This window comes from Brassica rapa, chromosome A06 (assembly GCF_000309985.2).
Source record: "Brassica rapa cultivar Chiifu-401-42 chromosome A06, CAAS_Brap_v3.01, whole genome shotgun sequence".
Classification (NCBI taxonomy): Eukaryota; Viridiplantae; Streptophyta; class Magnoliopsida; order Brassicales; family Brassicaceae; genus Brassica; species Brassica rapa.
Window position 1 is genome coordinate 1,176,431 of NC_024800.2, and position 26,084 is coordinate 1,202,514.

The 26,084-nt window shown below is 31.0% G+C and overlaps 4 protein-coding genes and 1 long non-coding RNA gene across 9 annotated transcripts; 3 read left to right on the forward strand and 2 right to left on the reverse strand.

Moving 5' to 3' along the window:
- Positions 1 to 340: 340 nt before the first annotated feature.
- Positions 341 to 1,269, forward strand: LOC103871207. The gene is made up of 2 exons (XM_009149430.3): positions 341 to 797; positions 869 to 1,269. The coding sequence occupies exons 1-2, from the start codon at positions 647 to 649 to the stop codon at positions 1,111 to 1,113; spliced, it is 396 nt and encodes a 131-aa protein (XP_009147678.1). The 5' UTR covers positions 341 to 646; the 3' UTR covers positions 1,114 to 1,269.
- Positions 1,270 to 6,081: 4,812 nt separating this feature from the next.
- Positions 6,082 to 7,433, forward strand: LOC103871208 (26.5 kDa heat shock protein, mitochondrial). The gene is made up of 2 exons (XM_009149431.3): positions 6,082 to 6,477; positions 6,860 to 7,433. The coding sequence occupies exons 1-2, from the start codon at positions 6,321 to 6,323 to the stop codon at positions 7,276 to 7,278; spliced, it is 576 nt and encodes a 191-aa protein (XP_009147679.2). The 5' UTR covers positions 6,082 to 6,320; the 3' UTR covers positions 7,279 to 7,433.
- Positions 7,434 to 9,653: 2,220 nt separating this feature from the next.
- LOC103871209 (PTI1-like tyrosine-protein kinase At3g15890) lies at positions 9,654 to 11,485 on the forward strand. The gene is made up of 4 exons (XM_009149432.2): positions 9,654 to 9,900; positions 10,062 to 10,212; positions 10,298 to 10,545; positions 10,692 to 11,485. Exons 1-4 carry the CDS (start codon positions 9,857 to 9,859, stop codon positions 11,263 to 11,265), a joined length of 1,017 nt encoding a protein of 338 aa, XP_009147680.1. The 5' UTR covers positions 9,654 to 9,856; the 3' UTR covers positions 11,266 to 11,485.
- A 639-nt stretch (positions 11,486 to 12,124) lies between these two features.
- Positions 12,125 to 16,853, reverse strand: LOC103871210 (TSK-associating protein 1). Of its 5 annotated transcripts, XM_009149434.3 has the most exons (24): positions 16,518 to 16,851; positions 16,366 to 16,423; positions 16,255 to 16,290; positions 16,028 to 16,113; positions 15,860 to 15,929; positions 15,696 to 15,767; positions 15,548 to 15,595; positions 15,391 to 15,459; positions 15,259 to 15,306; positions 15,080 to 15,148; positions 14,950 to 14,997; positions 14,774 to 14,842; positions 14,654 to 14,701; positions 14,411 to 14,470; positions 14,283 to 14,330; positions 14,160 to 14,213; positions 14,035 to 14,082; positions 13,896 to 13,949; positions 13,774 to 13,821; positions 13,647 to 13,706; positions 13,517 to 13,564; positions 13,402 to 13,443; positions 13,149 to 13,318; positions 12,125 to 13,002 (listed from the first exon to the last, which is right to left on the reverse strand). In XM_009149434.3, the coding sequence occupies exons 1-24, from the start codon at positions 16,605 to 16,607 to the stop codon at positions 12,319 to 12,321; spliced, it is 2,127 nt and encodes a 708-aa protein (XP_009147682.1). In that variant the 5' UTR covers positions 16,608 to 16,851; the 3' UTR covers positions 12,125 to 12,318. The 5 variants fall into 5 exon arrangements, with proteins under 5 accessions (XP_009147682.1, XP_033128979.1, XP_009147684.1 ...); XM_033273088.1 differs by lacking the exons at positions 14,035 to 14,082; positions 14,160 to 14,213; XM_009149435.3 differs by lacking the exons at positions 14,774 to 14,842; positions 14,950 to 14,997 and having other exon boundaries at positions 12,319 to 13,002; positions 16,518 to 16,853.
- A 4,609-nt stretch (positions 16,854 to 21,462) lies between these two features.
- LOC117126001 lies at positions 21,463 to 22,163 on the reverse strand. The gene is made up of 2 exons (XR_004448510.1): positions 21,941 to 22,163; positions 21,463 to 21,593 (listed from the first exon to the last, which is right to left on the reverse strand). It is a non-coding gene; the product is annotated as an uncharacterized LOC117126001 (long non-coding RNA).
- Positions 22,164 to 26,084: the final 3,921 nt, after the last annotated feature.

Below are 26,084 nucleotides of genomic sequence, written 5' to 3' on the forward strand. Positions count from 1 at the left end.
AATTTATTGGATGTGGTCAAGTTCTTTATAAAATAGAAACAAAAATGTAGTGCACCAAGATGTGGTATTTAATATGTAAATAACTTTATAATTAAATCTTTATAGATTTTAATAATTATGTGTACATATGTTAATAACAGTAGATAAATTTGATAATTAACTTATAAATATATTTATCTTATACCTCTTATACATAAGTCCATACAGTGAATCTAGTTATACATATGGCCAGAAACTAAAGACAATGAAGATTTTTTATTATGATAGAAGATTTTATCATTTCCACTTGATTTTTGAGCCTGTGACTAATAAAACCAAACACCACTCTCTCTCTCCAACAGAAGATAAAAAGAAGACAGAACACAAAGAAACTCCAAACCTATGATTATTGTCAGAACTTTTTCCCACAATTTCTTTAAACCCACTTCTCTATAAACTCCAATCTTTTTTCCTGCTTGTAGAGAAGAAATCTCCCTCACCGTTCAACCACAAGCAGTACGTGTTGCGTAACGTTGTTGGTACGACCAATCTCTCTGCAACACACACATGTCCTCCTATTAAACTCAATTCATTGATCAACAACCTCTCTCCTCTCTCTCTCTTTGTTCATCTGAATCTTGAGCGAAGAATCTTTTCTCTGATCCACATGACTTGCATACTGAGCTGCTCTCATGGCGTGGTGATCGCAACCGCCATGGTTTTTTCAAGCACGGCTCTGTTTCTGACCATTTCCCGCCAATTATCTGGTAATCATCAAACATCAGATCAACAGATCCTCCGACCATGTCTTTGTTCAGGTATGTTTTTGTCTTCTCTGACCATCCTCCGGCTAGAAAAAGTTTCTAAGTTTCTTGTTTCATCGATACAGAGGAAAAAAAGAAACAGAGGAAGAAGAAGAAGAAGGTGAAGTTTGCAGAGAATGTGAAAGAGCCTAAAGGGAACGGTGAAGAGTATCGTAGAAAGAGGGAAAGTCTACGGAGAAACGTACCGGAACCGGTGATTAAACCGGATAAGACCGGTTCAGTTTGTAGAAACGACATGCCTGCTAACCGGATTGCTCTGTACAATGGGATTCTTAGAGACAGAGATCATCGAGTTCAGTGCTCCTATTAACTTTTGTTGTTTCTTCTTTTGACGTAAAAAAAAGAAATAAAAATTTTCTGTAGATAACTTTTTCCTAATTAGCTTTTCCGGGTTCTCTGTATGTAACATTTCTTCTAGAAAATCAGTGTAAATTATTGATATCTAAAACAGTGTTTAACTTGTTTAGCAACAAGAAAGTGGAAAAACCTAAAAATTAATTTTGAAATTTTGAGAGGTATGAATAATTTATTACAAAATTCAATAATTAGTTAAATCATTTAAAGGCTATATAACATATATATTACCTTCTAAACATTTAGCGATTAACTCAATATATTTCATTACACTATAGTAGAGCTATCATATAAATATTGAAATATTTTTACACAAGTTGAAACAGAAACATTTTGACGACGAAAACTGTTATATGTCGTGAAATGGTTAAAAGATGTACACAATTCAATTACATTGGTATTATATTACCTCAATCTTTTGCGTAAAGTGAACTAAGTATTCCGAATATTCGACCAATAACTCGACATACATACATTATCAGTCATATAATCTCCTTCACTCTTTTTATTTTTGCTAGGAGTCCTTTACTCTTTAGCTCGTTAGCATAACATTAGTTACAACATTACCATACAAAAATGATTATTAGGTCTTCGACGGATAACCCATGTGATTTTGACCAAAATCCATTTTGGTTACCTTAAACTCAGTCTCCACATGTAGGATTTGGTGAACCGGAACAGACTATAGTAAGCCACTATAACAAAAGCAAACCGGTTGTTTAGATCGCAACATTTGCTGGTAGAGCCGAAACCACGTGATGGTCCACCAAAAAGTATGCCTTTCCTGTTACTAGTTCTTTGTTCATGTTAACTATTTTACTTAAATATATAAAAGTATAAAACTAGTCATTACTTTTTGCATGCAATCAATACCACAGAATCAATAGTTTTATAAAAACTAATTTATCTGTCATATTTCTCCCCGGAAGTTTGCCCACTAACCGTTACCTAACATACGTCTACGTCCCTTCAGCTTTTTCAAGTCTTTATTTAATTTTTCTTTGGGTTTTGGCACCAACAACGGTCCAAAGATGGATAAGGTCGGTCCAAAAGCAAATCGTTCGACAATACTCTGGACACATGGCTTTCTAGGTCGTTGCCGGTTCTATTTTGTCTTTTTTTTTTGCCAAAATGTGAATTTCATATTAAATATGAGAAGAGTTTGCAAACTTTACAAAAATTTTAAAACAAAAGAGAGATCACCTTGGCAAAAAGAATAAAAACAAGTCCATTGAAGAAGAAGAATTAAAACTTTCTAGAGGTTCCTTAGCCATGATACCTTATGCTATCATGGTTCTATTTTGTCTTTTTAGAAAGAAAATCAGAAACGGTTTTTTTTTTTTTGGGTTAAAATGTTAAGAAACGGTTTTTAAATAAAGAAACGGTTTTTAAATAAAGAAAACATAAAATATAGTAGATCACTGTAATTGGAATCCTGAGCATGGATCATGCCGTTGCACAATTCGTTCTTCATTTTATAGTGGCTTTTTATGAAGATGAAGCAAACTTTGCTTCTTATCAAAGTGTGATCTCGTTTTCTGAGCGTATGCGTATAGGATCAGAACCAGTTTTATCTATATATTTGACTTCTAATGAGGTGAAAATAATAGTTTTCGAATTGAAATATTCAACTAATTTCGGTCCTGTCGAATAGTATGTACGTACGTTGTATTCGAGAAGTGTGATCCGACGATTCTCATTTCATCCGGTTTGTTTGAGATTGATATATAAACCGAAGGCCTTATAATACTAAAGAAAACGGCAACTATGAAGCCTCTTGTCAACTTGAGTGTGGAAAAAAGGAGAAGCCTCTAGTTTGTGCGCCTGTGATTTTTCCTTTTGCAAGTTGGCTAGAGAATCGGTTTGTCATTTGCTTACGTGTCGCAGCATACCAACATCATTTGTTAATTATAAGAATTTTTGCTTTCACGAAGTCTTTGTTCATTTTTGTATTTGGTTGCAACATTTAAATATAATATCTGGGTATTAATTACATCTACATGTGTTCATTTTTGTATTTTCTATTCGAATCTAAATATAATATCTAATATTAAATTGTTCATTTTTTTTATAATAGCATTTTAATACTATAAATAAAATAACTATCAAAATGATTTATATAATTTAAATTAATTCATTATTAAACTTGCATATAAATTTTTAATTTATATTTAACACAATTATTATTATATTTAAATAATTATGAAAATTAATTTACGATTTTAGCGAAAAATCTGATTTTACCGTTTTGACAAAAAAAAACATAATTATTTTATTGGTAAAATATGATCTTGCAGTTTTCGTAGAAAACAAAATTTTACTGTTTTAATAAAAAAAATCAATTTTATGATTTTGGCAAACAAAAAAATATTTAATTTTTTATTTCAAAAAAATTTAATTTCATGGATCTGATAAAAAAACTTAATTTTATAGTTATAATAATGGAAACCACAATTTATGATTTTTGTCAAAAGAAAAGATTTTACGGTTTTTGGAAAACATCAAATTTTACAGGTTCAAAAAAAAACATAGTTTCACGGTTTAAAATATACTCCCTCCGTTTTATTAAGATAGGAGTTTAGAAAAAAATATTTGTTTCACAAAGATATACTTTTTTTATGTTTTTATATAAAAATTACAAATTTCAATAAAATTAATTGAATTTATTGAAAGACTATTGATTAGAACACATTGCAATTTGATAATTTCAAAAAACAATGCAAGATTAATGTATTTTTTTTAATCCTACTATATAAAAGGGACTAAATTCAAGGCTTTTGAGGCTATCCACCTCAGCCAAAATATTCTCATCCAAAAAGAATTAAAAATAAATATCATTTAGAAGATAATTAACTAATATAAAACTTTTGATATTTCTAAAAATTTCAAATTTGTAACTGCTAATTTATTAATAGAATCATATATCTATATTGAATTATGTTCTATTTTTAATCGTTACTTTAAGAGTAAATAAATTATTAATTTATAATATATATATAATTTATAACTTTATATTGTAGTTATAAATAAAGAGAAAATAACCGGGAAAGGTGAAGAAGCTCATATAAAATTATGTAATTAAAATGGTAAAATGGTGAATATGATGCAGTGAATCTAAGAAAATTTGTTGTACAAATTATGGTGCTTTCTTCGTCCACTATAATGATTTAAAATAATATATATTCATATAAATAAGTCAATATTTGTTGTTTTTTTTTATAAGATGTTAAGATTATCATTTTCTGAAAGGTTACACTGATCCAAAGAGATTAGTTTGTGGAGCTAACCAAACGAGGATTATAGTGTTTACTTTGGAAAAAGTAATAGGTTGAACTATAGATGGCGTGCGTGTTTTTTCACATGGAAATCTGCACATATATTAAAATTGTAAGATTTGAATCATAGAGAAAATATAGTGTATATGACTGAAGTTGATTCATTCCGAAACTAAAGATGGCTAAAATTCTTCTTTGTCAAAATGCATAGATGTGAATCTTATATGAATAGAGTTCTCAATTGCTTATAGCAGTGTAATAAATTCCGTGTGTAAAGGAAAAAAAATGTTATATAAGTGAAAACAAAAATTATGATTTTTTTCTTGTGCCTATAGGCTCTTCGCAATTTGAAGAAGAAAGAACATATTGTGTGAAAATTTTTGGCTCGGTCAAATTTTATCGAGTTGTTTATAAAACCGTTGTTATATGATTCATGTAAATTTTCAGTGTTGATTTAAAAGCCCAAGAAAACCCATCTATACTGACTTTTTGATTTTTTCTGTGATTTAAATTTAAAAAAGATAAAACTTTCGATAAGTTATGTAAACTCAGAACAAGTAATTAACTTTAGAAAGCATTTACATGTTTCAAACTTATAATATATACATATATAATGTTTAAAATTATGTATATAAAACCTGTATAAAATGTGCTTAAATATGTTTCTCTTCTTTAATGTGTTAATTGTACTATATATAACATTATTTTAAAATTTCAAAAAGTTTATGTCACATTCAAAAACTATCAATAAAAAATATAATTCTCCATCTACAACCAGAAAAAAGAAAAACTATAAACATCTAAATTTAAATTAAGAAAAACTAACATTGGAAAAACAAAAAATTAATGTAAAAGAAACAAACCGACAAATAATATTATAACTAAAATAAATTTATAAGACACAATCCGCGCTTCGCGCGGAAAAAATCTCTAGTATGTGTAAAAACACCAAAACATCTATCTTTAAAAAATGAAGAGAGTATAATTGATATTAATTATTATTAATATATAATTTGTTATTTTATATTGTATTTAAATCTTTATAAATTTTGAGATGCAAATGTTGTATCTAAACTTTATATTTTTAGGTTTTTAGATGTTATGAAATTTTACATTTAGATACAATATTTAAATATTAATGCAACAGTCTAAAAAAACATCTGAGCATTTGCATACAGATACAACATTTAATATCATAAACAAACAGGCCTAAAAATGTTTGTTTACAATTTTTCCTCTCCAGGAAATTTACAACTCAACTGTATACGAAACATCGCAGAGATAAATTAGTGATTGGATTATTTGGAAATTTAAAAATGTTATTGTAAAAAATATTCGCAAAACTAGTTCGTTTCGTGATGTTAATTTGGTTGAAAGAGAAGGAAAAATGAAGAATAAATTAATAGATTTTCGATCTTTCTAGGAACTGCTAGCTCAAGAGTAAAGACGGTTGGTCTTGTCTCATGTTTTTCTTTGTTCAGCAATTCGTCTTAATTGACTAAGTCTACTTTTCGCAAAAATAAAATATCAAAAAGGAAAGAATCTTGTGATTATCCAGAAAAAAGGTCGTAGAAGAAACAAGAAGCTGCCCTAGGTTTCCAAATCAAAACTAGAAACTCTTAGAAACTTCTCACACACATAAACACCTCATAAATCATACAATAAAGTGAAGAAGATCCATCTTTATAAACCCACCAAGTCTTGGATTTTTCCTTCAAATTCAGAACAAGAAAACAGAATCAAGGAGATTTATCTGCTTACAGAAATGGCTTTGGCTCGTTTGGCTTTGAGAAACCTTCAACAAAAGTTGTCTTCTACCTTCATGTGTCCAAGTGGTTAAAAATGTTTGGTCGGGAACCGACATAGCCAGAGTAAGCTTAACAGATTCATGGCTAGTTCGAGTGGCGAACAAGAGGAAAAGAAGAGTACAGAAGTTAGTGTGTCTGAGAAGAAGTCCCCTAGACGGATTTTCCCCAGGAGACGTGGTCGGAAAAGTTTATGGCGTAACACTGACGATCATGACTATTTTGCTCCCGCACTAAATGGTATGATAGTATTTATATTATCAATGAAATAATAAGAAACATGAGTTTTTAAACTAAAAGTAAACCATAAGCTTTGAATATACAAACAAACACCGTAAAATAATGTTTTAAATTTAAATGTGAAAATTTGGTTTGGGTATTTATCGTCTTTCTGGAAAAATTAAAACTTGTTTTGGGTATTTCAGTGTGTTTTTAGTCTCTAGTGAACCTAGAATTGTTACGTTTCTATCTTTTATTTTTGTCTGTTTTCACATTAGTTGTAACGACTCAGGTGTAGCATATATTACTTCAATTTTCTAACAGAAAACTCTGCGTTATGCTATATGTGTTGCATTAGATCAGATGAATCTTGCGACTAATTGATTCCGCTGTAACGAAACAGGGATCTTTCCTCCGAGTCTAGGAAATGCTCTAATGCAAGCAACGGAGAACATAAACAGGATATTCGACAGTTTCGACATTAGACCATCTCAACTAATGGGTCAAGTGAAGCAGCAAGACGACTGTTACAAGCTGAGGTACGAGGTTCCAGGGCTAACCAAAGATGACGTGAAGATCACGGTAGATAATGGAATCCTAATGATTAAAGGAGAACACAAGGCGGAGGAAGAAGAAGGATCACCTGAAGAAGACGAGCACTGGTCTTCAAGGAGTTATGGTTACTACAACACGAGCTTGTCTCTGCCTGATGATGCTAAGGTTGAGGAAATCAAGGCGGAACTCAAGAACGGTGTGCTTAATGTTGTGATTCCTAGGATGGAGAAGCCAAAGAAGGATGTTCAGGAGATTTCTGTTGAGTAGAGTGACATAGTGTGGTCTATGTGATTTTGCTGTTTCGATGGAATAAGGAATAAATGTTGTATCCCTATATGTGTTTGTTGTGTGTGATTATAATAAACTATTTCTGATTTGGTAGACGAAGTTTTCAAAAGATAATGTAATCTATCTCCCAAGTGTATGAACAGTTTTTTTTTTTTGAAAAAAGGCTTTCATATTTAAATTGCAATGCTGAAAATAAAGTTACAAGGCTATGAGTTTTGACATCATAGGGATCACAAAGTAAAGCTTGGGAAAGAAAGATGATTGACAAAATCATATGGATCAAAGTGTATGAACAGATGATCAAGAGGATATATGAATACCACTAAAAGATGAGGACAAGTCATATCTAATAAGCAAGTAGAAATAGTAGCTGCATGGCGGGTATGCACTACCCTAGCTAGTTTCCCAAGCTAAATAATTGCTATATATAAAAATTAAAGCAGTGTTCATATTTATTCATTGTATCTTTCAAAAATCTGCCAAGAAAATGATTTATGGCAAAAGGACAACATGTTATTTTGGTTATATTTTAACAAAAACCCTTAGAATTTTTTGTAAACCTAAAATCTTGACATGATTGCTTTATATATGGGATTCTAGATGTTATTTTGGTTTAGAATCTCGATTTTGTTTAATAAATGCTATAATCATCGGGAAAAAAAACGCAAGCAAGATTTGAATGAGGCTTGGGACGAGAAATTGATCATCTAAGTACGAAAGTCTACAAGTACGCGTCTCAGTTTGCTGATCCAAGGTCCTCCACAGAGAGGAGTGGAAAAATGGATGCTTCCGATTACAAAGATTTGATGGGAAACAAAATATTGAAATGCTTGGGAATCTTGATGAAGAGAGAGTTTGATTGGATATAAATAAATTGAAGTATTCGGTCCAGCCCTCTCAGCAACAGAATATAGTATCCTAAAATCTCTGGAAAAGCACCGTTCTATCTTGTAAAAAGCTCAAGTCGATACTCTTGTCACGGCAGTTAGATGAGATCATATGATGTGTGTCTAGACCCACCAAGCTACACGTATCATGGCCATGGAGATGCACATGCAGAACAGATGGTTCAGTATTAACATTATCAGGTAAGAATTTATGTGAAATAATGTAATGCTTCCACTTAGCTAAAGTAGTTTACCATTTCATTCAAAGTTTGTTGGTTTTATAAAACTGAGGGGGACATGAATTGTTCTCAACACAAAAGAAGTGTTGAGAAACTGGAGTTCAGTAATCTTAAAAACGAATGACCTCTCAGGAGTTCTGAAGAGATCTACTTGTTCTAATTGACAACTTTTCTCTTTGTCTTTCCTAGAGAGATTTTCATGAACGTACGTACGCCTTATATTTATAAGTAAATTGCAACACTTCTTTGTCCTGGATGTTCTTGAAAATGTACCATTTGTTGTTGTCTCAGGTGATTGTTTCATCTTACAGTGAAATTACTGCCTTGATCCACAGGTTGCCATAGTTGATCACGTTAAACAGGCTCTATTACTGATTGTATTTATGATTAGTTTTATCATGTCGTGATCTTTGAATCCAGTTGTAAGCTTGCATCTCTTTCTATTACCATATTTGTACGGCCGTAAATGATGTAGCATTTCCATCTTCGTATATTGAGGAATTCAGGTATGATTTTACACCTAGCTGGAGGATTTAGTTGTTATCACTTCTTAATGTTCTTATGGCTGCAGCTGAAAATATTAGATGTTATAAGGTTATCCCTGGAGATATACATATTTGAATTTGTTTCAGTAGCCTTAGCATAAGTTCTTGTGGAAATATTATAAGCACTTTGAAACGTCTCTTTATCTAGTGATAAGGTTGTTTAGTCCATTACAGTTGTGCTAATCTCACCCCAAAGATGTGATGGTCCCGGTTCGGACTTTTAGCTTGTCGTTATAATTACTGCCGGTAACTTTCGCCACTTACTTATTCTCTCTGTAAGTTGGATATGATTTATTCAAAGCCAATGGAAGATTAGTAAGCGTGTATGAAAGTATATGAATTAATTAAATTTTTAATCTAATTCTAACAAGCAAACTTCCCAGCATCTAAAGATCTTCACAGACAATAAAAACTTGTAATTAATTACAGTTGTTTAAAACAATGCAAGATTTATTGACAATTTTTAATTGCATATTCACCAAGGAGCCTTAAGGAAATTTGATTAGTTGTCACGATTCATCATCAACAGGTCATAAAAAGCAAAACTTTAAAATAAATAATACCTACCTTATTTAAAAAAATAATATATTATAACCAACCATAATTATATGCAGATATGCACAATCATTGACGCCAGTATATATATATATTCCTTTTTTTCAAATTAAAAACAGCTAGACAGGACCAAATTCAAAGGCAAGAAGATTTGATACCAAAAAATAAATGTTTCTCTTCTTCAAGAAGTAAAGGTCATAAAAAAAACGGAGTTTGAGTACCAAAGGAGTTTCCTTTGCTTAACTGTTACATTCTCCAGGAAATAAAGACGGTACCTTTGCTTCTCTGCGGCAAAAAAAAAGATTGTTTTCGTTTGTGGGTTTGTTCAAAGATGCGATTTTTTAGTTGCTTCTGTTGTGGAAAAGAGTTTGATCGGTAAGTATTGAGTTTATCTTTGATGGGTTCTTCCGAAAGTTTCTTCCTTTTTGAGATTAGAAGCCTATTCATGTTCAAAAATCTCTTCTTTAGTGCTCTAGTGTTGTGTTGGATTAGAACACAAAGAAACTAATGTTTTGTTTTTTGTTTGATGTCAAAAGGAAAAAGAATGTGAAGACTGAGCAGCCATCATGGAGGGAGTTTACATTAAAAGAACTTCACGCAGCAACAAACAGTTTTAATTATGACAACAAACTGGGTGAAGGTCGGTTTGGTAGTGTCTATTGGGGTCACCTAGCTGATGGATCTCAAGTAATGAGCCTGTTCTTGTCGTGGAAGCAAATTATGACTTGGTCTCTTTGATATTCACTTGTAATAATGAATTGTTGTTCTGTAGATTGCAGTCAAGAGGTTGAAGGCTAGCAGAGAAGAGATAAGTTTTGCTGTAGAAGTCAACATTCTAGGCGGTACTCGCCACAAGAATCTATTGACTGCACGAGGCTACTGTGCAGAAGGACAAGAACGGCTCATTGTATATGAGTACATGCCAAATTCGAGCTTGGTCTCGCATCTTCATTCATCTGAGCCTCTTCTTGACTGGACTAAGCGGATGAAAATTGCAGTAACCTCTGCTCAGGCTATAGCGTAAGTCTTCAGGATCAAGATAGTTTATATGTATTGGTAATATCTACTGATTATTGTCCGGGACTTTGTGGTCGGGTGTTAAGGGGATGCTAACACGTTTCAGGTTTGATCCACCTGTTGATTATCGTTTTTTTTCATTTGTACAGCTACTTACACCATCATGCAACACCTCGAATAGTCCACGGAGATGTGAGAGCAAGCAATGTGCTGCTAGATTCTGAGTTTGAAGCTCGTGTTACTGATTTTGGATATGGTAAGCTGATGCCAGAGGAAGATGGAGCTTCTAAAGCCAACAACACTGGTTATCTCTCACCGGAGTGTGTTGAATCAGGTAGAGGATCATCTATGGGAGATGTGTATAGTTTTGGTGTTCTTTTGCTGGAACTGGTTACTGGTAAGAGACCTATAGAGAGGCTAAACCAGACGATCAAACGGGGTATTACCGAATGGGTTTTACCTCTGGTGTACGAGAAGAAGTATGGTGAAATTGTGGATCAGAGGCTGAATGGGAAGTATGTTGATAAGGAGCTGAAAAAGGTAGTTTTGGTAGGGCTAATGTGTGCCCAGAGTGAGCCAGAGAAGAGACCTACAATGTCTGAGGTTGTGGAGATGCTTATGAATGAGTCTAAGGAGAAAATGGCTTATCTTGAAGGTATTCCACTCTTCAACAAAAACAATGGAGGAGAAGCTGTAGATAAAAGCTCAGAGATTCTTTCATAAGAGAAAGATCATCAGAAAAAAAAGGACAGAGATAGATTAATTATATGTTATTTGATTCTCACAAAAAAAATTTTCTAAGAATTTGGTTTTGGTTTTCTTCAGTTTCAACATTTGATTTTAATCGTTCATGGTTTGATAGTTGAGAGTTTGTAAAGGAGTGTAATGGAGTACATACTTGGTCTTTATGAGAAAGCATCATAAAGATTTGGTTACTGTGACATTAAGAACATCCCCAACATGTTACACACAAGTTCCAACATATTATAAGGTAGGCATGGGTGTCCAGATTTCGGTTCGGTTCCAGTTTGTTTTTTTTTTAGCTTTTTCAGTTTAAAAAGATAGGAATCACTCATTTTTTGTTTAGTTTTTTTCGGGTAAAACTGGCTAATATCCTATAACAATCCGGTTTTTTTTTTTTTTTTTTTGTTAATTGTGGAGAGTTTGGGAAAAAATCAAAATTTTGGATTAAGTATCAGGTAATTCAGATAGATTTAAATATTTTGAAGTTAAACTATTTGGTTAATACGTTTTTTGGCTAATTCAAATAATTTTAAATATTACAGATAAAAATATTTGGGTGTTTTGTTTTTTCGGGTATTTTGGTTTATAAGTAGCATTTTTTTAAAAAAAAATACGGTAATTTTTAAAACCAAATTTAATTAATATTTTAGGTATATAATATATGTTTAGATATTAGGTATTCAGTTCTCGGTTAGATTCCAGTTCATATTCAACGGAAATATATGAACTGTTCGGTTATTTGTGAGTTTCGGTCTAATTTAAGATTCGTTTTCAGATTCGGTTTTTGATTCTCGGTTTATATGCCAAGACCTATTACAATTACAAGGTATGCAAAAGGTTTTTATGGATTATTGGAAGCTTATTTTATTAGAAATCTGAAATAAACATTATTTGTTTTCCCCTCTATATCTCTCTCTCCTGATATAATCAACACACAAAGTCTGAAACAGAACATAAAGACAAAGTAGAAAACAATAACCAACAAGAGCTCTAGACTTGCTCTAAAGACAAACAAAGAATCTCAACTGTTCTCTAAAGAGAACTAAGAAACTTAACCCATATTATCTCTGCACTCTGCGTTGCCTCTCTCGCAAACTCCTCAGCTGCTTGCTCGTCTTTAGCCTTCCTTACAGCTCCATGATACTCTTCATAGGCCTCAGAAGCATCAACAAGAAGATGAGAAAGACCTTTCACAATCCCCTTAAACTTCACATCAACAGACTCTCTCTCAGTTTCAAGCTTCTTCAACAGTTTCTTGATCGCAAAGATTCTAACGTACAAGGCGTCTCCTCTTTGAGCAAGCTTCTTAGCCTCTTCGAAGTTAGCGTCCACGAAGATCTGCTTCTCCATGGAAGTCTCTTTGAGCATTGTGGCTCTTGCCTTTGCCATGTGGACTCTCTCAGAAGCTTCAAGTCCTTCTTTTATGACGTTTCCGTATTTAGCTAACCTAGAAATGTAACTGATGGGAGCTGAGCTTAGCTCTTCGAAAGTTGCAGCCATAAGGAGAATGCTCTCAAAATCTTGGCGTGTCACGAGCTGACGAGCGGTTAAGCCACGAAGCTCTCTCAGTTTAGCTCTAAGGCTCTCTACAGTCTCTGATGTGGCTGCTGATTCACTTGTGGATGAAGTGTGCACACTATGAGATTCCTTTTCTTTCCTGTGATTCTCAACTAGCTGAGTCAAAGACTTTGTTAGACTAGAAGAAGTCTCTGTGCCCTGAAAAAATTATGAAAACGTTACAGGAATCAGAGAAGTTTGAGATTAAATATTGTTACTATTATAGTTTTCTTGTTACGCAAGAAAGGTCAGAAACAAGTCTCTTATACTTTCTTGCGGATCAAGAAAAGGTCAGAAAACAAAACCTGGAGTGAAGATTCTTCAGTGAGGATCTCTTCTATGCTATATTTTGTTGATATAGCGATTGAAGCATCTTCGTCTTGCTTTAAACCAGCTTTGTCTTGATTAAAACAGCCACAGACACCTGACTGTCCTAGTCCAAGAGACTCTAATGCAATACTATGTTTCTTTGCAGCTGTGAGAACATGAACTGTCTTAGAAATTTGGCTGAGACAATCATTGAAACAGAAGAGATAAAGAGTTTTGATTGTGTCTTACATCCTTCTTTATTAGCATTTGTGCTAAAGCCACTTCGAGCTTCTGCAGAACAAGAATGTAAAATCAGACACACTGTCTTTGCTTAGGAGAGAGTACTAATATAATCTTGAAGTACCTTCGAATTCGCGTTCGATCTCTTCCAACATTATCTTTCTCTTAGATGCTGAAACAAGAATTCATACAGAGTTTCAAAACTTTCATGAGAAGGATGCAAAGAGAAGAAAAGGGATTAGAGATCAGTTTACCTTGTTCTTCAGTGTACTTAGATTCATCATCTTTGATCTGTTTAAGACCTCCAATGGCAGCTGCAAGTAGAATATTGAACATGTTCAAGATTTCATCTGAAGCATATGAACTAATCTAGATAGATACCTTCAAATTCACGTTCCATCTCTTCAAGCATAGTCTTCCTCTTTGCAGCTGTAACAATATGTAAGTAACTCACTATCACTGCCTTCAGTGAAATCAGTAGAATAAAGGATGAAATCACTTACATTGTTCTTCACTGTCACTGCCTTCAGTTAAATAATTAAGTTTTTTTGTAGCAGCTACAAGTTTTAGAGAGAAACAGAATCTTAGGATGAAACATAGAGACTTAAGAGATGAGATAAAAAAAATGTTATGTCAATGTACCTTCAAACTCACGTTCCATTTCTTCTACTACACTGTTTCTCTTTGCAGCTGAGATAACAATAAAATAAAAGAAAGATAAGTCTCACAATATCTTAGGAGAGAAAACAAGAAGCAAAGATACTTACATTGTTCATCATCTTCAGTGAAATCATTTAGCTGCTTAAGATCACGTGTAGCAGCTGCAAGTAGACACATTCTTAGCATAACATTCTTCATGTTTAGTTTTATTTCAATTGATATAATGATACCTTCAAATTCACGTTCAATCTCGTCAAGCATACTTTGCCTCTTTGCAGCTGTAACAATACATGAAAACTCTTCTCAGATTGCATGAAGAGGGGAAATAAAAGCAGAACTTAAGAGAAGAGTACTTTACTTTGTTCTGTGTCTTCACTCGAACCATCAACTTGAAGTTGCTTAAGGCTCTCTGTAGCAGCTGTAAGTATAAATGAATAGACAAGACTCTCAGATAATACTCAATGCTGTGATATGAACTTAGTTAATGATATATGGGACAAAAACACACAGAAACATATTCTTAACTTCTTTTTTTTTGAAACACACAACTTTCTTGCTGAAAATTAAAAAAATTTCAAGACATTTAGAGAGGTATGCTTACCTTCGAATTCTCGTTCAATCTCTTCCAGCACACTTAGTCTCTTTGCAGCTGCAGAAAGACATAGAATCATCTTCAGAGACAATGGATCAGAGAAAACTAAAAGGGATCATGAGACTTTACATTGTTCTTCATCATCTTTGCTTCCGGTAGAATCAGAAACCTTTAGTTCTTCAAGGCCTTCAACAGCAGCTGCAAGGAAAAGAATAAAACAGACAAACACACATAAAAAAACTCTTAGATGATACTCACATTCTTCTCATATACTATGAACAAAGATTAATGGTGTCTCAAGAAACCTTCAAACTCGCGTTCAATAGCTTCAAGCATGCTTTTTCTCTTTGCAGCTGTAACAACACACACAAAAACATTTACAAAATGCTTAAACGGATACAAAGGATCAGAGCAGATAATGAAGAGGTTTATTACATTGTTCTTCGTCAAGCTTGTTCCCAGTGAAGTCATTAACCTTTAGTTGTTCAAGATCTTTTGTAGCAGCTACAAGTTAGGTAATGAAACAGAACACAATTCAAACTCTATTAGATTCAAAACTTAATCCACCAAAAAACTGAAGAGTCATTTGAAGACAGGTCTCAAAGAGAATATACTTTCAAATTCGCGTTCGATCTCTTCCAGCAAACTATGTTTCTTTGCAGCTGTAATAAAGACACCAATGTTGCCTTAGTGAAGGATACAATTGGATCACACAAACAAAAAGTCAGTGAGGAAGAGTTTGTTACATTGTTGCTCATTAATTCCTTCACTTAATTCATCAGTCTTTATTTGTTCCAAACTTGCTGATGAAGCAGCTGCAAGTAAGAGAAGCATCAAAATACAAAGTTATAAGTGAGGGTTATAGGAACTAACTATAAGCTATGGATAGCATCTCTGAGATACCTTCAAAATCGCGTTCGATGTCTTCCAACATCTTCTGTCTCTGTGCAGCTGAAACAAACATAGCAACTAAGTCAGTAAAAGAAAAATTAATCTTGAACAAACAAAAGGATTCATAAAAACTAGTCTAGAAGAGAAAATATTTTCATACATAATACTTCATCATATTTGGATTCAGCATTAACATCAGCGGATCCAGCTTGGTTAAGACCATTGAGATGAGCTGCAATTAATCAAGATCACTTTAAGGTTCTTTCTTGATTCAAAACCCTGACACTTTTAACACTAAGAGAGATCATCAAAACCCTAAATTACCTTCAATTTCAAGTTCTATGTCATCCAACAGACTCGAATTTTTAACACTTTCATCACTCACTCCTCCAACCTAAGCACAAAAGAAGACAAAAAGCACCTTAAGTCTACAGTGACCTAACTTTGCAGAAATCTTTTAAGGCAGATTCATCAAGATCCAAAACTCCTAACCTCAGATTCATCTGATAGAGACAGAGAAATAGTGTTCTTATCAGTCGCTGTAGTGTTCTTCTGGTTCTCACTCTGAATACTTGCAGCTGAAGACACACACACACACACACACACACACACACACACACACACACACACACACACACACCACACACACACACACAAGTAGAAGCTGTCATAAAGAACAAAACAGATTCAAGAAAAGAAGAGACGGAGAGAGATCTTACACTGATCTTCCTTGCCTTGAAGAGCATTGACACTATCTGCAATTGAAGAAAACAATTAATTCAAAAAACCAGAAAAGAAGGACACTTTGATGATTCTGAGGCCTTCCTTACCTTGGTACTCACGTTCGATTAGATCCAGATGACTCAACCTACTAGCAGCACCATCATCCTAAGTATATTACCAAATGCATCAGTTAGTTCTGTCATTTTAGTTAAGGTTGAAAGAGAAAAAGAGAAAAAAACACTTTTTTTTTGGTTCTTACCTGACAAGAAACGCCATGGAAACTCGAAAGAACAAGACACAGAGACAAACCCAGCGCGAGAAAATTCATTCTTATGGCGGATATTTCCATTACAAGACACAGTGTTCTAAAGCTTGAAGAAGCATATGGTGTGTGGAAACGTTTTTAAAAAGAAACAGTTGTAACTAACTCAAACGTTGGTTTCATATTTATCTCATGGCTCGTCTAGGGAACTCATAATGCGTGTGGTAAAACTTATGCAGATGTAAAATTTCTTTAATTTCTTTACTAGCGTTAAAAGTGTGTTCCTCTCGACAGACACCGGCCAATTTAGTCAAAGAAAAAAGTTCAAGCAGCTTATCCAATTGTGTCTTCGGATTTGATGTGATGGTTTTTAACTTTAGATTAACTATTGTGTCGTCGCATTCAAGAGCGGACAAATAATACCGATGGAAGGTCATTTCAACGTGGAACATATGTGTGGATGTCTAACTAATTTACTACTTAGACATGAATGAGTAACGCATTAATAGACTACCTACAATTGAAGTGTTGAATACAAAGTTCAACAATTGGATTACTATTGAAAATTGAAATTTGATGATGTAAATTATTGTGTTGAAAAAATTTAACATGTTGAATAAAAAAAATAAGGGCCACTAACAATACATGCCACTTTCTAAATTTTTTTGATTTTTTCATATATTTTTAATTATTTAAAACTAATAATCTCATTATAAATTAAGTAATTTATTTTTATTTCTTAAACATTGACATTTCATTTATTACTTAGTGAGTTTACTACTTGATCATCCTACATGTATTGATTTATTCCAGAATCTTTGTTCTTTCTTCACTCTTTCCATTTCATAATATATAATGATTATAAATGTAAGATAATTTAGCATTTCTATGCTAATTTTAACTTTAAAAACATTTAACCAAATAGATTTTACAGTTTCTTTTATAACTGATTGAGTTACTTTTAGTTTATATATTTAAAATTAATTTTAAAGAAAAGTGAATTTTTTTAGCTTTAACTCAAAACATCCACTATAAAATTATTATTCCCTAGAGAAACGGAGACAACAAAGGTTACAAACCTCTTTGAACTTCATCATATGTTATTCCATGCTTCATATATGTATTAAAACAGTATTCACAAGGTTTTTGAATTTTTCTCAAAATCTATGTGTACCCCCCCTACGAAAATAGTGAGTTTTCGGTAAATGCTCTATATATGAAGCCTATAATCTTTTAATTCGTTTTATAATTTATAACCACATTATACATTTGTATTAATTTATGATAAACTCCTTTTCATGGTACATGGATATTATTCTAATTTTTTATCAATTAATTTAGCAAAACTGTAAATACTCCCTAAATCATTGGATTAACCACTATAAAATTGCTATTCCTTAGAGAAACAGAGACAACAAAGGTTCCAAACTTCTTTGAACTTCATCATATTTTATTACATGACTCAAATATGTATTAAAACAGTATTCTCAAATTTTTTGAATTTTTCTCAAAATCTATGTGTACCCCACTATGAAAATAGTGAGTTTTCGGTAAATGCTCTATATATGAAGCCAATAATATTTAAATTTGTTTTAAAATTTAAAACCACATTATTCCTTTGTATTAATGTACGATAAACTTCTTTTCATGGTACATGGACATCGTTCTAATTTTTTATCAATTAATTCAGCAAAACTGCAAATACTCCCTAACTCATTAGACTAACCACTATAAAATTGCTATTCCCTAGAGAAACAGAGACAACAAAGGTTCCAAACCTCTTTGAAATTCATCATATTTTATTACATGATTCAAATATGTATTAAAACAGTATTTTCAATTTTTTTGATTTTTTTTTTAAAATCTATGTGTTAACCCCTACGAAAATAGTGAGTTTTCGGTAAATGCTCTATATATGAAGCCTATAATCTTTAAATTTGTTTTAAAATTTAAAACCACATTATACCTTTGTATTAATGTATGATAAACTTCTTTTCATGGTACATGGACATCGTTCTAATTTTGTATCCATTAATTTAGCAAAACTGCAAATACTCCCTAAATCATTCGACTAACCACTATAAAATTGTTATTCCCTAGAAAAACGGAGACAACAAAGGTTACAAACCTCTTTGAACTTCATCATATGTTATTCCAGGACTCATATATGTATTAAAACAGTATTCTCAAATTTTTTGAATTTTTCTCAAAATCTATATGTACCCCCCACTCTACGAAAATAGTGAGTTTTGAGTAAATGCTCTATATATGAAGCCTATAATCTTTTAATTCGTTTTAAAATTTATAACCACATTATACATTTGTATTAATTTAAGATAAACTTTTTTTCATGGTACATGGACATCGTTCTAAGTTTTTATCCATTAATTTAGCAAAACTGCAAATACTCCCTAAATCATTGGACTAACCACTATAAAATTGTTATTCCTTACAAAAATGGAAACAACAAAGGTTCCAAACCTCTTTGAACTTCATCATATGTTATTCCATGATTCATATATGTATTAAAACAGTATTCTCAAATTTTTTGAATTTTTCTCAAAATCTATGTGTACCACCCCCCCTACGAAAATAGTGAGTTTTCGGTAAATGATCTATATATGAAGCCTATAATCTTTTAATTTGTTTTAAAATTTATAACCACATTATACATTTGTATTAATTTATGATAAACTCCTTTTCATGGTACTTGGACATTATTCAAATTTTTTATCAATTAATTTAGCAAAACTACAAATACTCCTTAAATCATTAGACTAACCACTATAAAATTGCTATTCCCTAGGAAAACGGAGACAACAAAGGTTCCAAACCTCTTTGAACTTCATCATATATTATTACATGATTCAACTATGCATTAAAACAGTATTCTCAAATTTTTTGAATTTTTCTCAAAATCTTTGTGTACCCCCCCTACGAAAATTGTGAGTTTTCGGTAAATGCTCTATATATGAAGCCTATAATCTTTTAATTCGTTTTAAAATTTATAACCACATTATACATTTGTATTAATTTATGATAAACTTCTTTTCATGGTACATGGACATCGTTCTAATTTTTTATCAATTAATTTAGCAAAACTGTAAATACTCCCTAAATCATTGGACTAACCACTATAAAATTGTTATTCCTTAGAGAAACGGAGACAACAAAGGTTCCAAACCTCTTTGAACTTCATCATATTTTATTACATGATTCAAATATGTATTAAAACAGTATTCTCAAATTTTTTGAATTTTTCTCAAAATCTATGTGTACCCCCTACGAAAATAGTGAGTTTTCGGTAAATGCTCTATATATGAAACCTATAATCTTTAAATTTGTTTTAAAATTTAAAACCACATTATACCTTTGTATTAATGTATGATAAACTTCTTTTCATGGTACATGGACATCGTTCTAATTTTTTATCCATTAATTTAGCGAAACTGCAAATACTCCCTAAATCATTAGACTAACCACTATAAAATTGCTATTCCTTAGAGAAACAGAGACAACAAAGGTTCCAAACCTCTTTGAACTTTATCATATTTTATTACATGATTCAAATATGTATTAAAATAGTATTTTCATATTTTTTGAATTTTTCTCAAAATCTATGTGTTAACCCCTTTGAAAATAGTGAGTTTTCGGTAAATGCTCTATATATGAAGCCTATAATCTTTAAATTTGTTTTAAAATTAAAAGCCATATTATACCTTTGTATTAATGTATGATAAAATTCTTTTCATGGTACATGGACATCGTTCTAATTTTTTATCCATTAATTTGGCAAAACTGCAAATACTCCCTAAATCATTGGACTAACCACTATAAAATTGCTATTCCCTGGAGAAACGGAGACAACAAAGGTTCAAAACCTCTTTGAACTTTATCATATGTCATTACATGATTCAACTATGCATTAAAACAATATTGTCAAATTTTTTGAATTTTTTCTTAAAATCTATGTGTACCCCCCTACGAAAATAATGAGTTTTCGGTAAATGCTCTATATATAAAGCCTATAATTTTTAAATTTGTTTTAAAATTTAAAACCACATTATACCTTTGTATTAATGTATGATAAACTTCTTTTCATGGTACATGGACATCATTCTAATTTTTTATCCATTAATTTAGCAAAACTGCAAATACTCCCTAAATCATTGGACTAACCACTATAAAATTGTTATTCCTTAAAGAAACAGAGACAACAAAGGTTCCAAACCTCTTTGAACTTCATCATATTTTATTACATGATTCAAATATGTATTAAAATAGCATTCTCATATTTTTTGAATTTTTCTCAAAATCTATGTGTTAACCCCTTTGAAAATAGTGAGTTTTCGATAAATGCTCTATATATGAAGCCTATAATCTTTAAATTTGTTTTAAAATTTAAAACCACATTATACCTTTGTATTAATGTATGATAAACTTCTTTTCATGGTACATCGAAATCATTCTAATTTTTTATCCATTAATTTAGCAAAACTGCAAATACTCCCTAAATCATTGGACTAAATATTATAAAATTGCTATTCCCTAGAGAAACGGAGGCAACAAAGGTTCCAAAACTCTTTGAACTTCATCATATGTTATTACATGATTCAAAAATGCATTAAAACAGTATTGTCAAACTTTTTGAATTTTTCTCAAAAACTATATGTACCCCCTACGAAAATACTGAGTTTTCGGTAAATGCTCTATATATGAAGCCTATAATCTTTTAATTCGTTTTAAAATTTATAACCACATTATACATTTGTATTAATTTATGATAAAACTCTTTTTCATGGTACACGGACATCGTTCTAATTTTTTATCAATTAATTTAGCAAAACTGTAAATAATCCCTAAATCATTGGACTAACCACTATAAAATTGATATTCCTTAGAGAAACGGAAACAACAAAGGTTCCAAACCTCTTTGAACTTCATCATATTTTATTACATGATTCAAATATGTATTAAAACAGTATTCTCAAATTTTTTGAATTTTTCTCAAAATCTATGTGTATTCCCCCTACGAAAATAATGAGTTTTCGGTAAATGCTCTATATATGAAGCCTATAATATTTTAATTCATTTTAAAATTTATAACCATATTATACATTTGTATTAAATTATGATAAACTTCGTTTCATAGTACATGGACATCGTTTTAATTTTTAACAGTTAATTTAGCAAAACTGTAAATACTCTCTAAATCATTAGACTAACCACTATAAAATCGTTATTCCCTAGAGAAACGGAGACAAAAAAGTTTCTAAACCCCTTTGAACTTCATCATATTTTATTACATGATTCAAATATGTATTAAAACAGTATTCTCAAGTTTTTTGAATTTTTCTCAAAATCTATGTGTACCCCCTACGAAAATAGTGAGTTTTCGGTAAATGCTCTATATATGAAACCTATAATTTTTAAATTTGTTTTAAAATTAAAAACCACATTATACCGTTGTATTAATGTATGATAAACTTCTTTTCATGGTACATGAACATCGTTCTAATTTTTTATCCATTAATTTAGCAAAACTGCAAATACTCCCTAAATCATTGGACTAACCACTATAAAATTGCTATTCCTTAGAGAAACAGAGACAACAAAGGTTCCAAACCTCTTTGAACTTCATCATATTTTATTACATGATTAAAATATGTATTAAAACAGAATTCTCAATTTTTTTGAATTTTTTTCAAAATCTATGTGTTAACCCTTTTGAAAATAGTGAGTTTTCGGTAAATGCTCTATATATGAAGCCTATAATCTTTAAATTTGTTTTAAAATTTAAAACCACATTATACCTTTGTATTAATGTATGATAAACTTCTTTTCATGGTACATGGACATCATTCTAATTTTTTATCCATTAATTTGGCAAAACTGCAAATACTCCCTAAATCATTGGACTAAATATTATAAAATTGCTATTCCCTAGAGAAACGGAGGCAACAAAGGTTCCAAACCTCTTCGAACTTTATCATATGTTATTACATGATTCAACTATGCATTAAAACAATATTGTCAAATTTTTTGAATTTTTCTCAAAATCTATATGTACCCCCCTACGAAAATAGTGAGTTTTCGGTAAATGCTCTATATATGAAGCCTATAATCTTTTAATTCGTTTTAAAATTTATAACCACATTATACATTTGTATTAATTTATGATAAACTCCTTTTCATGGTACATGGACATCGTTCTAATTTTTTATCAATTAATTTAGCAAAACTGTAAATACTTCCTAAATCATTGGACTAACCACTATAAAATTGCTATTCCCTAGAGAAACGGAGACAACAAAGGTTCCAAACCTCTTTGAACTTCATCATATTTTATTACATGATTAAAATATGTATTAAAACAGTATTCTCAAATTTTTTGAATTTTTCTCAAAATCTATGTGTTAACCCCTACGAAAATAGTGAGTTTTCGGTAAATGCTCTATATATGAAGCCTATAATCTTTTAATTTGTTTTAAAATTTATAACCACATTATACATTTGTATTAATTTATGATAAACTCCTTTTCATGGTACATGGACATCGTTCTAATTTTTTATCCATTAATTTAGCAAAACTGCAAATACTCCCTAAATCATTAGACTAACCACTATAAAATTGCTATTCCTAGAGAAACGGAGACAACAAAGGTTCCAAACCTCTTTGAACTTCATCATATTTTATTACATGATTCAAATATGTATTAAAACAGTATTTTCAATTTTTTTGAATTTTTTTCAAAATCTATGTGTTAACCCCTACGAAAATAGTGAGTTTTCGGTAAATGCTCTATATATGAAGCCTATAATCTTTAAATTTGTTTTAAAATTTAAAACCACATTATACCTTTGTATTAATGTATGATAAACTTCTTTTCATGGTACATGGACATCGTTCTAATTTTTTATCCATTAATTTAGCAAAACTGCAAATACTCCCTAAATCATTGGACTAACCACTATAAAATTGCTATTCCCTAGAGAAACGGAGACAACAAAGGTTCCAAACCTCTTTGAACTTCATCATATGTTATTACATGATTCAAATATGTATTAAAACAGTATTGTCAAATTTTTTGAATTTTTCTCAAAATCTATGTGTACCCCTACGAAAATAGTGAGTTTTCGGTAAATGCTCTATATATGAAGCCTATAATCTTTTAATTCGTTTTAAAATTTATAACCACATTATACATTGTATTAATTTATGATAAACTTCTTTTCATGGTACATGGACATCGTTCTAATTTTTTATCAATTAATTTAGCAAAACTGTAAATACTCCCTAAATCATTGGACTAACCACTATAAAATTGCTATTTCTTAGAGAAACGAAAACAACAAAAAAACCTCTTTGAACTTCATCATATTTTATTACATGATTCAAATATGTATTAAAACAGTATTCTCAAATTTTTTGAATTTTTCTCAAAATCTATGTGTACCCCCTACGAAAGTAGTGAGTTTTCGGTAAATGATATATATATGAAGCATATAATCTTTTAATTCGTTTTAAAATTTATAACCACATTATACATTTGTATTAATTTATAATAAACTTTTTTTCATGGTACATGGACATCGTTCTAATTTTTTATCCATTAATTTAGCAAAACTGCAAATACTCCCTAAATCATTAGACTAACCACTATAAAATTGCTATTCCCTAGAGAAACGGAGACAACAAAGGTTCCAAACCTCTTTGAACTTCATCATATTTTATTACATGATTCAAATATGTATTAAAACAGTATTCTCAAATTTTTTGAATTTTTCTCAAAATCTATGTGTACCCCCCTACGAAAATAGTGAGTTTTCGGTAAATGCTCTATATATGAAGCCTATAATCTTTTAATTTGTTTTAAAATTTAAAACCACATTATACCTTTGTATTAATTTATGATAAACTTCTTTTCATGGTACATGGACATCGTTCTAATTTTTTATCAATTAATTTAGCAAAACTGTAAATACTCCCTAAATCATTGGACTAACCACTATAAAATTGCTATTCCTTAGAGAAACGGAGACAACAAAGGTTCCAAACCTCTTTGAACTTCATCATATTTTATTACATGATTCAAATATGTATTAAAACAGTATTGTCAAATTTTTTGAATTTTTCTCAAAATCTATGTGTACCCCCCTACGAAAATAGTGAGTTTTCGGTAAATGCTCTATATATGAAGCCTATAATCTTTTAATTCGTTTTAAAATTTATAACCACATTATACATTTGTATTAATTTATGATAAACTCCTTTTCATGGTACATGGACATCGTTCTAATTTTTTATCCATTAATTTAGCAAAACTGCAAATACTCCCTAAATCATTGGACTAACCACTATAAAATTGCTATTCCCTAGAGAAACGGAGACAACAAAGGTTTCAAACCTCTTTGAACTTCATCATATTTTATTACATGATTCAAATATGTATTAAAACAGTATTCTCAAATTTTTTGAATTTTTCAAATCTATGTGTAGTGTACCCCTACGAAAATAGTGAGTTTTCGGTAAATGCTCTATATATGAAGCCTATAATCTTTTAATTCGTTTTAAAATTTATAACCACATTATACATTTGTATTAATTTATGATAAACTTCTTTTCATGGTACATGGACATCGTTCTAATTTTTTATCAATTAATTTAGCAAAACTGCAAATACTCCCTAAATCATTGGACTAACCACTATAAAATTGCTATTCCCTAGAGAAACGGAGACAACAAAGGTTCCAAACCTCTTTGAACTTCATCATATTTTATTACATGATTCAAATATGTATTAAAACAGTATTCTCAATTTTTTGAATTTTTCTCAAAATCTATGTGTACCCCCCTACGAAAATAGTGAGTTTTCGGTAAATGCTCTATATATGAAGCCTATAATCTTTTAATTCGTTTTAAAATTTAAAACCACATTATACATTTGTATTAATTTATGATAAACTTCTTTTCATGGTACATGGACATCGTTCTAATTTTTTATCAATTAATTTAGCAAAACTGCAAATACTCCCTAAATCATTGGACTAACCACTATAAAATTGCTATTCCTAGAGAAACGGAGACAACAAAGGTTCAAACCTCTTTGAACTTCATCATATTTTATTACATGATTCAAATATGTATTAAAACAGTATTCTCAAATTTTTTGAATTTTTCTCAAAATCTATGTGTACCCCCTACGAAAATAGTGAGTTTTCGGTAAATGCTCTATATATGAAGCCTATAATCTTTAATTCGTTTTAAAATTTATAACCACATTATACATTTGTATTAATTTATGATAAACTCCTTTTCATGGTACATGGACATCGTTCTAATTTTTTATCATTAATTTAGCAAAACTGTAAATACTCCCTAAATCATTGGACTAACCACTATAAAATTGCTATTCCTTAGAGAAACGGAGACAACAAAGGTTCCAAACCTCTTGAACTTCATCATATTTTATTACATGATTCAAATATGTATTAAAACAGTATTCTCAAATTTTTGAATTTTTCTCAAAATCTATGTGTACCCCCCGAAAATAGTGAGTTTTC